The sequence below is a fragment of the Mus caroli genome, unplaced genomic scaffold (assembly GCF_978045245.1).
Source record: "Mus caroli unplaced genomic scaffold, Mus_caroli_1 scaffold_12, whole genome shotgun sequence".
NCBI classification, from domain to species: Eukaryota; Metazoa; Chordata; class Mammalia; order Rodentia; family Muridae; genus Mus; species Mus caroli.
In genome coordinates, this window is record NW_028227267.1 from 20,865,268 (window position 1) to 20,877,535 (window position 12,268).

At 40.9% G+C, this 12,268-nt stretch overlaps 1 protein-coding gene across 10 annotated transcripts in view; it reads left to right on the top strand.

The window, feature by feature from the left end:
* Nucleotides 1-12,268, top strand: part of Erc2 (ELKS/RAB6-interacting/CAST family member 2) — an 864,340-nt gene that overhangs the window by 388,912 nt on the left and 463,160 nt on the right. For all 10 annotated transcript variants that reach the window (XR_015044606.1, XR_015044607.1, XM_085828472.1 and 7 more), the window contains one exon: nucleotides 8,354-8,491. Coding sequence is in view for 8 of the 10 variants with exons in the window: in XM_085828472.1 (XP_085684598.1) it covers nucleotides 8,354-8,491 (138 nt within the window). In the remaining 2 variants the exon portion in view is untranslated. The remainder of the gene's footprint in view (nucleotides 1-8,353; nucleotides 8,492-12,268) is intronic.

The window sequence follows — 12,268 nt, forward strand, 5'->3', positions numbered from 1 at the left end:
CACATTTAAGCTGTAGACTCTCAGATAAAATTAATGTCATAAAATCTTTTTAGTCATTTCCTGTTAAGCTCGTATGCAAATGTACTTTTGCTGCGTGCAATGATCCCTTGCATAAACTTTGCCTTTTATTTGAGGGTGGACAAAATATGAAAAAAAATTAGTGTTTTACACATTAAATTTAATGGACTATCAGCATTTTATATGGAGAAAAGTAAAGCTTTTCATAGCCCATTCAGTAAAAATGAGTTTTGTGACATCAGGGCTTCTCCCTGCTGAGGAGGCTTCAAGACCTCCCCTATCCTCTCTGCAGGGCTGTTAGCCATGGCCAGAGTACCAAAGAGCTTATCTGCAGTGTGAGCCCTTAAGGGTCTCTCGCCTTGGGAGTACCTCTGGAGACTGCCCTTGATGCTACCATTTTATCATTGGGTTTTTAATGAATGTTCTATTTTAGAACACTGTGGGGGATGTTTTAAATTTACCACTTATTTCATTTTATGTCTAAACAATATATATATATATATATATATATATATATATATATATATATATACACACACAAAATTCCATACCACTTGAGGACATGCTGTCTTGGTTAACATTTTAAAATTAGTTTTAAGAAGAAGGAAATCACGAATGCTGTGGAATCCGGAGAAGTGCCAAGCGTGGGAAGCAGTGGTCCCCCTTTATTTTCAAATACCTTACTTACCATGGGGTCAGGCTGTGGATGATAACGTTGGAGACCTTTGAACACTGGTGATGCGCCTTGGGGAGCAGGTTCCTTTGTGGTACCTCTGCATCAACTCTGGTCTGCAGAGCTGCAAATGTGCAGTATCGCAAGTATTCCACAGGGTGTCACGATGTGGTTGTTCTCAAGAAAATTGTCTGGGAGGAAGTAATTTGAGCCAAGTTTAACCCAGTATTTAAATAGTCACTTTTGGGGGGCTTCAGTCAAAGAATATTTACTTTAGGCCTACTGTGTGCCAACCCATGATTGAAAATACAAATTTTAGTGGTATGACATAAGTCTTTATTCTGGCATCTTGGCCTGCCCCCCCTCCTAGTGAGCTTGTTTGAATATATTTTCCATGGAGCTTCCTTCCTGAGAGTGAATCACAGAGAGAGCATCTTCAGCAAACCTTTCCTTTGTTCCCCAGCTAGACCCTGACTCCCTTCCTTCTACTCTCTGGTGCCAATGGGTCCTTAACTGTGTTGGTGCAGGAAGAGGACTGAGAGCTCTGGTTCTGCAGGTATCTGAACAGCTAAGGAAAGGCGAGGCAGGAGTTAGCCCCCCGCCCCCCTCAGCGAGAACAAGAACCTCCACTCAGCCAGCTTCTTAGATTTATTTCAATGATGAGATTTTTGGGAGTAAATGAAATAATCCATTTTAGCGAAAAGCTTTTAGTGGCTTTCAGTTCTAGGACAAGATGGAATAAGTTCCCTAAGTCCTATTAGCTCTGAGCTATATCAGTAATCATAATAGACTCTGAAGGCAGGCAGGAAGGAGCTCTGTGGGAACTTCCTGAACAGATCCTAGGGACCCCCTTGGGTTTTTTTCCTGTCCCAACTACTGTCCCAGAACCCTGCAACAGAAACTCTGCCAACAGGAAGCAACAGAGGACAGAAAGGAACAAAGATGAGAAAGGAGAAGGGAAGGGAAGCTCAGGACATTTAGCAATGATCCAGTCAACCCATAAAATGTCATCAGCAAAACCCAGCAGGCCAGCCTGTCTATCATCATGTTGTGCCTGCTCTAAGTACTGAGCTCAGGATACCTGCCAGCTTTGCCAGAAGAGCCCTGACTGGGCACCCATCACTAGTGAGTCTCTCTCCCGAAAGTAGAAGTCAGGGCCCTGTCAAGAAGACTAAAAGATAAGGGACAGACTTGGAACAAATCAGTGTAAAGCACACAAGGTAACAAAAGACAGATATACAGAATATATAGAGTCCTTAAAAGTCAATGGTAAAACAAAATCGTCACAATCAATCCATTAAGAAAATGGGCTAAAGGCATGGAGTGATATTTCATCGAGGAGGTGCATGTATAAAAACACATTCAAATTACTAGCTATTGGGAACTCAGAGTAAAAGGCCACCTATCAGAGTCACTAAAATCATAACTAGTGACAGACAAGATTGGTGAGATTGTAGGGAAACCAGACCATTCTTACACTGAAGAAGTGAAATGCAAATTGGGTCAACTTTAGAGCAGTGGTTCTCAACCTGTGGGTCGAGACCCCTTTGGGGTCACATATCAGATATCCTGGATATCAGATATTTACATTATAGTCCATAACAGTAGCAAAATTACAGTTATGATGTGTAGCAATGAGATGATTTTATGTTTGGGGGAATCACCACAATGTGAGAAATTAATTTAAAGGGTCTAGCATTAGGAAGGCTAAGAGCCGTTACTCTAGAGAGTACTTCAGTAGTGTTTTACATAATAAAAACAACTTCCATATCATCTAGAAATCATCCTGGGGTAGCATTTATACCAGGGTAGTGAAAACTTCTTTCAAAGGTAAAAAACACAAACCTCTCTCAAATCTACATGTGAATGTTCGAAGTAAAATACCTGTAATAGCCCAAACTGGAAACAACTTCAATGCCTTTAAACAGGTACATGGTTATAGAAGCTGCCACAGTGACAATGGAGCACTGCTCAGAAATAAATAATAATAAATTATTGAACAACTTAACAATTTGGATGAATCTCTAGACAGTTATGCTCAGTGCAAGAAGCCAGTCTGAAGGTTACACACTTTATGAATATGTTTATGTTATATTTTCAGAGTCACACAATTATAGAAATGGAGAAAAGTAATGACTGCTAAGCATTTATCAAGTCAGCATGAATGCTATCATGTGAAATGGTGGGAAAGGGAAGGGAGGAGAGAATTGAGGATAACATCCATGTTTGTATGTCTGCTGGGTCTGCTTGGTTTGGAACAATGAATTCTTCCATAGATATTGTAGATATGAGTTGGTTGTTTGGTCACCAGAATCTAATTTTCCTACTGACTTATGAAGGGCATCTAACTCCAGAAGGTGAGAACACCCAGTGTTTGTATTCTCAACCTCTCTTGCTGTTAGGCTATTGGCTTAATCTTGTCTTTGTCTTTATTTAACTAAATGCACCTGTCAGAGTTGTTGGAATGTTGGGAGTTCAATGACATGTTTCCATTGTGGTGATCATACAGTCACATGGTCATGGGTAGTGATATAATACAATATTGGCCCCAAAGCCCAGATACCTGCTGTCTGTTGCTCAGCAGTAGCATCTCCCCTAGGCCACTTGTGTCAGAACTTAAGGCATAGAATTCTGGACTTTCCATGCAATCTTCACCTATCTGGTAATTTTTGAATTTATCTATTATTATTGTTGTTGTTGTTCTTGTTGTTATTATTATTACTAATTTGCTTAAATTTGTCTGGTTGTCTGCATAGCTTCAGTTAATAACTTTAAACTAATACCTAAGATATAGATAACAAAATTCCGGAAATATGTCTTAAGAAAAAAAAAAGACTTTTTAGTAATTGAGTTTCAGAGTCTCATAAAATAAAACAGAAAGGCACCTTTGGATGAACTTTACAAACATATGCATGCTCTATCATGAGCCTTACCTGTCACTTTTTAATCTCTTCTTTCTAGAATCCCAGAGCCAGATGAACCCTGCATTTCCTGCTCTGGTCTCTTCTCTGTGTGGCAGTCTCTTTGGTAGCCACACCCCCTTTCTCTTCTCTATTCAACAAATGAAAGGCCAGAGACATTCAAGTGAGAACACTTGTCTTAACTGAGCTTACAGCAGAGTTGTAGAGCTAATCACATAAAAAGACAGTTCAAACCCTCAGCTGCATCTCCAGCCTTTGACCAGGCAACCCTAATAACGTATAAAACATTCGGAGGGACAGAGAAGGGGCAGAGAAGGCTTTCTGAAGGATAAGGGTATGTGTTGGCATCGAAAGGTGTGAGTCAGAGTTAAGCAGGTACAGAGTTGGAATGGGAAGAGCTCTCCAAGTACAAGAAGCAGACAAAGGTGGGAAGTAGTGTAGTCTGTTCTTGGCAGCATGGCTTGTCAAAATGGCAGCCAGTGTAGGGATTGCTGGGAGAGCAAGTGAATTCTCTTTTTTGTTTGTTTGTTTCTTCTGGCAGTACTAGGCATTGAACCTAGGATCTCACTCCTGCTAGACATGTGCTGTGTCCTAGATCCAGCTCTTGGACCATCTCTTGATGGGCCACATGTATGTCCTTGAGTAGCGTGGGAGCCAATGAAGGATCTGCAGGAGTGAAGTCCCATTGATCTGAATCTGAGTCCCTTGGCTCACTGACAGTCAAGGACTCTGATAGAGGGTCCTGGAGTGTAGAATTTCAGAAGTTAGCTTAAACCCATTAAGATCACAGTTGCCATGTGATCCCCAGGATCTTAAAGCTGCCGTTCCTTGCTTGTTCTCCAAGGATCTGCTCTGAAAGTGAAGCCCTTGCTTCAGACACAGTATGGTCACTGTTTTGATAGTTGTGAGCAGAAACATCTTTCTTCAATGACAAGTGTGGTATTCCTCAGGTCTGGGGTACACAGATCCGCCTCTCAACCTTGGGGTACATAGACCTGTCTTTCAGCCTTTTGGTGCATAGATCTGTCTCTCACTCCAAGAGTCACAGTGACCAGTGAGTTCTCTATGTTCCAAGGTGAATTGAATCTTTGTAGAAGATGAGGTTTCTTAAAAACGATCTCTGAAATTGCCAATCCTAACCTTAGTTTCCAGATTGTTCAGTACCCAGTTCCTGCTACTAGAACCTTGTGGAGAGCCGCAATTTCAAGAACTTGATGCCAATCTCTCTCTCTCTCTCTCTCTTTTTTTTATGTAAGTGTTATAACAGTTTGAAAACAAGAGAAAGGTATGTAATCATTTTCTAGAAGATTAAAATTTTTACATATGTCAGCTTCCTAAAATTTAATTTTCAGAAAGAATTTATTTGGAGGAAGGTAAAAGGAACATTTCTTCACGTAATAAGCCCTTTTAAGAAATAAAACTTACTTCAAACCTCATTTTAATAACATTGTTTTATTTTGTGGTTGGGTTGAAAGTATCCTTATTTTGTGAATTATCTTCAAGAAAAAAACTAGAAGATACAGAAAAACATGGGAGAAAATAAAATTTACTGTTTAAAAATTCTTAGTGATATGCATATACTTTATACACATATATGAATATAGTGAGCTATATATACACATATATAGCATATGCATATATTACTCTGTGGAAGAACTTCATTTTTACCCAGTTAATGTTGCATTATTTTATATTATGCCTTTTCCTTTTCAGATTCTAAAATTTCCATTTAATTTGCAAGTGGGATTTTTAAGTTCTTTCATATCAATGTCATCGCATATAACTTGATGTGACTTGTCTATTTTGTGTTACTCTACAAAATACCAAGGGTGGCTCCTTCTGTACAACAGGGAAAATAGTTTTAGTTCTGGATGCTTAACAGCACTGCAGCAGTAGCAGCAGCAGCAGCTTCTTGTGGCAGCCTAATGGCTGCAGCACAACATGCCAAGTGGCATTATAACTGTGTCCCTGTGTCGTCACATAGTGACAGGTGACCGGAAAGGGAACAGGCTTGCTTTCTGATAGCAAACCACTCTTGGTAGAATGAATTGAGTCCAATGAGAAGAATTCCACTCAATGAGGATAGACATAATCTACTCATGAGGATAGAGCCTTCACGATGTCCCCACCTCTCAACCTCTGCACACTGAGGACCCCGCTTCCAGAAGGACCTTTTGGGAGACAGACTGCACCCCAACTGTTGCACATGGACAATTTATTTTGGCTAGTCATTTATAGTGTTTGTTCAGTATTATTTGTACATTTGGTATTTTATATTATTTTACTGTATTTATTTGTGTGTTGGTATATGTGTGTGGGCATGCCTGTGTCACAGCACATGTGTGGAGGTAAATGGAAAAGTTGCAGGAGTTAATTCTTTTCTTCTAACATGTGGGCCCTGAGCTTTGAACTCAGGTTGCCAGATTTGATGATGTATGCTTTTACACCCTGACCAATCTCATCATCATCAATGTCAACACACACACACACACACACACACACACACATACATACATACATACCACCTCATCTCACTAGCTAGGTTTTAAGGATTTCCTCTTATCTCTACTTATATGTGAGTGCTTGTGCATTTATCTCTGCAAGTGTAGACCAGAAGAGAACATTTGATCCTCTGGAGCTGGGATTATAGGTGGTTTTGAGCCACCTGACCTGGGTTCTGAGAACTGAACTGGGATCCCCTACGAGAGCAGTGGGTTCTTTGAATCACTGTACCCTACCCTCTACCTGCCCCAGTACCACCACGGGTCATATTTCTTTTTTCAAAAAAAGCCCTACTTGGTTTGAAATTTTAAGCAGGAGATTGTCGAAATTTCCACAGCAAAATCAGAAGTTCTGTTCTCCCGCCTGCCTCCAAGACCATGTCTTCCTGTGATTTTTACTTCCTGGAACTATTTAGAGAATTGTTCTTTGTTTGTTTGTTTGTTGTTTTAATTTTTATAAAAGTTGTATAAGAAATTCTTCAATCTGTTCTGTGCGTTGTAGCCTCTTAAGTCTCCTTTTATAAAAAACATGTGTACATGGAGGCAATGGCGTCCTGTGGAGGTCAAAGACAGCCTTAAGTATCTATCTTTGCCTTCCATCTTGAGACCGGCCTCTGTTGTTGGCCACTGTGTACCTCAGGCTATCTGAACCAGAAGTATCTAGGTTCTCTTGCCTCTGCCTCCCATCTTGCTATAGGTGCATGGGGATTACAGGATGTGCAACAGCTGCCTTTACGTGAGTTCTAAGCATCTGACTTCAGATCCTCACATATAGGCAGCAATCGCTTTCTGCAACCAAACCATCTCCCCAGTCCAAGACCACTCTTGAGATGTTTGTACAGTATTTTTTAAGCTGGTATGTTCTTGGATATAAATGTTTACCCTATTCTAAATCTGTCGCTTTTGTCTAAAGTATCATTACCGTTATTAGCTCAGATGCATTGAAACACTGGGAAAGTCCATCAGCCCAGTCCAGGTCCCGTCACCTCTGGTGTAGATGCTTCCTTCCCTTCTCTTTAGATCTACATTATGTCTTGCTTTGGAACAGTGTTCACTCTGTGGCACAGGGCTGATCTGGAGTTCACTGTATGGTCTGGGCTATCCTCAACCTCTGAGAGCTTTCCTGCTCCAAGCCTTCTAACTCTCAGAATCATAGCACGAGTCACCATACCTGGATTCTTTAGAACTGCTTGGAAGATGCTATAGTGGTACCTTATTTGCCATCTCTCCATTTTCACGACTATTGCCGACATTATTTCCGTGGCCATTCCAGATTCCAACAGAAGGAGTCAAGTAATCTCCCAAGTGGCTCGAGCAGCCCAATGTGAAGCGTGCATTTGGAATGAGTCCCTGAGAAAGCTGGGTGCAGAATACAAATATTTTGAATGGACTTATCTCAGAGGTCTACTGCTTTATTTCCCTGTCATTTAAAAACCCTTAATATGAATAAATTGTTTGCACAGCGGGCTTAAGAAAACCTTAGATAAGAAATACATGGTTTGAAAGCAGAGAATAAAAACATGAGTGATAGTGGACGCAATGCCTAGGAGAAGGTCCTTGCTGCTGCTGCCAGGCAGACCTTATAATCGGCTGTTTTCTGTGTTTATTTCGGGATGCAGATACTGGATAAAGTGCCTGGTTGGCTGCCAGCATCTGACTTAGTTGCCAAATGGAGTGTTTAGTTCTTGTTGCATATGACTTATATCACAAGTTCTTCCCATTAACAGTCTGCTGGTGATAACCTACTTGGCTTCCATGCAGTCACTTTGAAACAGCCACTTGACAACGTTTGGTATATCACAATGTTTCTTGCTGGATAAAAGGACTGAGTGGATGGCTGTGTGGGCTCTGCCTAGTAAAGAATGGGGATGCACTCAGTGTCTGCCCAGTGAATGATTTAATCCTGGGGAACATTCTTCCATCTTACTATGGCAAGGTCTATGGACTTGAGCCTTAAAAGTGTTAGATGGGTAGAAACAGAGAAATAATAGTATTTAAATGACTAGGGGTCTTACATTGGTATGGGGAGTGTTCTGCTTATAAATAGAAAATGGCAATAAATGGATTAAGAGCTCAAAATTTTTCTTAATTCTCAGTCAAATGTAATCTCAATAATACTGGTTCGATGATGCCCATATATCAGGGTCTTTAAAAAACAAAATAAAAAGGAGATGTCTTCACGAATCTTGGCTTTGGGTACATAGAAAATGTGTATTAACTATGCCAATCTTTATTTTTAGATTGAAAACTTGCAAGAACAACTTAGGGATAAGGACAAACAACTGACCAACCTGAAAGACAGAGTAAAGTCCCTTCAGACAGACTCCAGCAACACCGACACAGCTCTGGCCACACTGGAGGAGGCCTTGTCGGAAAAGGTGAGCTTAATGTCCAACACAGGGGGGCAGACCTCCGAGAAACAGCTCGGGGAAGAGTCAGTACAAATACATTCAATTACACCTGGTTTCCCCTGTCCCCACACTGCCCCTAGTCCCAGCTTCTCCTCAGACTTCCATGTTGGCCAGGAGACTGGGCACACTTCAGGCATCTTCTTGAAACTGAAAAACAGCATCACCTTTGGCTGTCTTATAAAACGTCCACTAACTTTTCCACTAAATTTTGGATGATAAAACTCTCACCCTTCTTTTCTGACAAGGCCCTTTTCTGTCCAGGACCTCCTCCTTGTGCTTGTCTCTTCCATACATCTCTGTGCTGTAGCTTTCATTGGCCTATTAGATTTCAAATGTGCCATGTTCTCCTCTGCCTCTGTCATTTTGCATTTGCTCCTTTTTGCTCGGGGAGTGATTTTTCTATACATAGAATTAATTCTTCTGAGTTGAGAAAGGTTGTGTGAGTTCGAATCCTAGGTCCTGTACTCAGTATTTGGGGGTGAGACACTTAGCCTCTGAGTTCCTCAGTGTCTTCACCTGGGAAATTGGGGTGATAAAAGTCCCCACCCAGTGGATTTTGTTATGCTAAGGAGAGACTGTGTTTAGAACAGTCAAAGGGAATATTTTAGTTGTCATTATTATATTATCAATCATTTCCATAGAGACACTGTGCTGGTGCCCCCCATTCCACACAACAAACTCCCACAAATTCTTATTGTAATTAAAACTCTCTGTGTTTCTGTTTTAATGGAATTAACTGCCCTTTTTTACTGTGCTCTAAATGGAGACAAGATAGTGTTTTACTTTGCCATATGCAGGGCTTAGCATAGCACCTTCTGGGCTGCTCAGTAGGAGCTGGATATTGGTTGGCTTACCCATCCTCTTGTGAATGGATGAAGGTCTGGCTCTCACAATGTTCTCATTCTGATGAGGGAGGAGGAGAAAGAGAAAGTAATGAATTAGTGGCATAGGAGGGTTTTCAGAGGGGTGTTATTTTCTTAAGCTGGAGAGAAATCAGAGAGAGGTAGAGTACTACTGGGGTGTTATGGCCTACAGATAGGTTTTAGGTTAAAGACAGGAAAGGTAAGTTTAAGAAAAACTTGAAGTAGGTGAGCCATGGGTCCTTTTTCGAGGCCCTTAAGTTTCAGGCAGAGGGGATAACACTGTAAGGAGTCTGGGAAGAAGTTGGGTAATAAGGTCTCTCAGGGCCTTATACGAACTTGCATATTTTACTATTTTTGGAATAGAAAGTCATTCTAAAGCTTTCATTCTGATGAACACTTAAAGGCTTCCCAGGAATAAAAAAATGAGTGAAAGAATGAAAGCCATTAGACAAACAGACCATTCTGAGCTCTGTTGTTAACTATTAAAATGATCTCTAGTCCCTTCCCCCCTGGTTGAATTACTCCACCCATCCACTGTGCAGCTCTTACAGGTATGATATCTACAGGGGAACGTGCACATGGTGTCCTCATTCTCAGCTCTTCCCTGTGCCAGAGCCAGTGCCTGCAGGGGGGCAGGTGAAGTTCTTGAGTGATTGTGAGATAAAGGGCTGGGGAGATAGCTTAGTGGATAAACTGTTGTTCAAGCATGAGGACCCAAGTCTAGTCTGCATCCATGTAGCACAAATAAAGCTGGACTCTGCAGCACATGTCTGCAACCCCAGTGCTTCTGAGGTAGCAAGATGGGCAGCAGAGACAGAGGAATCTCCAGGCACTCACAGGTCTCAAAGGAGAGATTCTGTCTCAAAGAAGATGGAAGGCAAGCACCGAGACCTAGGGTTGCCATTGCCCTTTGATCTCCATGCTGCCCTGTAGCTCCCCACCACCACCACACACTGGGGTGCAGGGACAGAGGTGAGGATGGGGGAAATCCCTACTCTCAAGAGACTTCTGAAGAAGAGCTTATGTGGGGTTAGCCTTATAATGAATGTGTCAGCATAAATTTTAGGTCCATTATTGATATTATTTTCAAATTCAGCTTGAAATGGAGAAAATGTAAAAAAGCTGAAATGTGAAAGTAAAGTTGTGTACACTTGTTTTTTTCATCTCTCTTCCCATTTTCAGCTATGTGGCACTTTCTATAACATGTCTACAGTGCTTGTTGGGCTATGGAGTTTTCTTTGGGGAATGTCATACAATAGCAATAGCATGATTATGTAAAGAATAAACAGTGTAGCAAGGCCTGGCAGCCAGCCTAACTCTGTTCTAATTAGGTAACCCCGACAAATGATTATCCCTTCCAGTCTTCTCTGCTGAATTGAAGAACTAGACAGTGTGGTCCATCAGTTTCCCAGGCCACCATACTTTTAGTTATGACTCGTACTTCAGAATAAGCAGGAGACACTAGAGCCATAAAAGCTGCTGACATAAAATCTTGAACAGGGCCTAGTGGGCTTACCCCAACTTATCCAGTCTTTGTGGCAAACAAAAATAAATGGAAGGCAATAGAAAGGGCTACAATTCTAGGTTGGGTAGTCTCCAAGGTAAAGTTATAAATTTATAAATTTGAGATTAATTTATGATTTTAAATTTTATTTAAGAATCTATAAGAATATTAATACACTGATATTTCAGGGAAAGATATTCTTTCAACCTAGAAAATTTGTTTTCAAAATTCATTTTAGTAATTTTTTCTAAAAAAAATAAAGAAGATTCAAAGACAATTTAAATTATGTGTTCCTGTTGTATATTTTGATGATATGCCAGGCCCTTCCTCTTGATTTCTTTCTTAAAATTCATAGACTTAAACAGATGCCATATACATTCTATGTCATGGATTCTTGATAGGATATTTTTCTGGACTCTATTTAATTTATTTGAGTTTAAATTCAAAGAGGTTCCCAATTGTAAGACATCCTTTTGTTGAGTTCTTCCTTTGAGGCCTAAGGGGGCATCAGAGAAAGAGAGCTGAAGCTAACAGGGTGTGGCCATCTCTCTCTTGCCTTCATTACTTCCCAGTCTGTCCCTAGAGCCAGTCCTTTCTCCACAGCCTCAGTCAGCACTGAATCTCCCCAAAGCACCTTGAATGTCTTGGCCTCCAGTTCTTGTCTCTTTTGGAAGCACCTAGACAAGGAATTGCTCAGAGCACAGATCTGTAACCCCGGGTTCATAGCACCTGAGTTGCTCCTTGGCTGATGACTTGAGAACTCAGAGAACTAGAAGGTCCAGGTGGGACACAAAAATGAGTCCAATGGTGGAGTGGAATGCAGGGAGGACTGCTGGTGATAGCAGAGAGCTGTAATCTCTGTGACTTGAGCAAAAGTTCAAGATCCAACTCTAAAAATGCAGATGCTGAAGTCCAATAAAATCGTAGAGTGGAGAAGCTTTGGCTTCTAAGCTTGCTCATTTTCAAACTCTATTTACTACTGATTTGGGGGTCTCCTGATGATGACACACAAACTAACTCAGAAGACTTTGTTTGGAGTTGGGTTTTCTAAGGATTCCCCAATTAGAATGCTAGTGTGTTTCAGAGGCACAGGAAAGCTCACTGAAGAGGAGCAGATAAAGGAGAATAATGGAATATTTAACTACTTCTTCCTGTAGGTCAGAAACATTTGATTGCGTCCAAATAGTCTTATCACCTGGGAGCTTTTAAAAAGACTGTTTTCCCAGCTACTCTGCTGTGAACCTCAGAGACCTGTAATTTTTAAGCATGTACAGATATTCTAATGTATTAGGAAAACACTAACTTCCCACAGTTTCTTATCTTGTTGCTGTGGTAATGTGCTTGGACAAAAAAAAAAAATGTAAAGGAGAGAAGAAT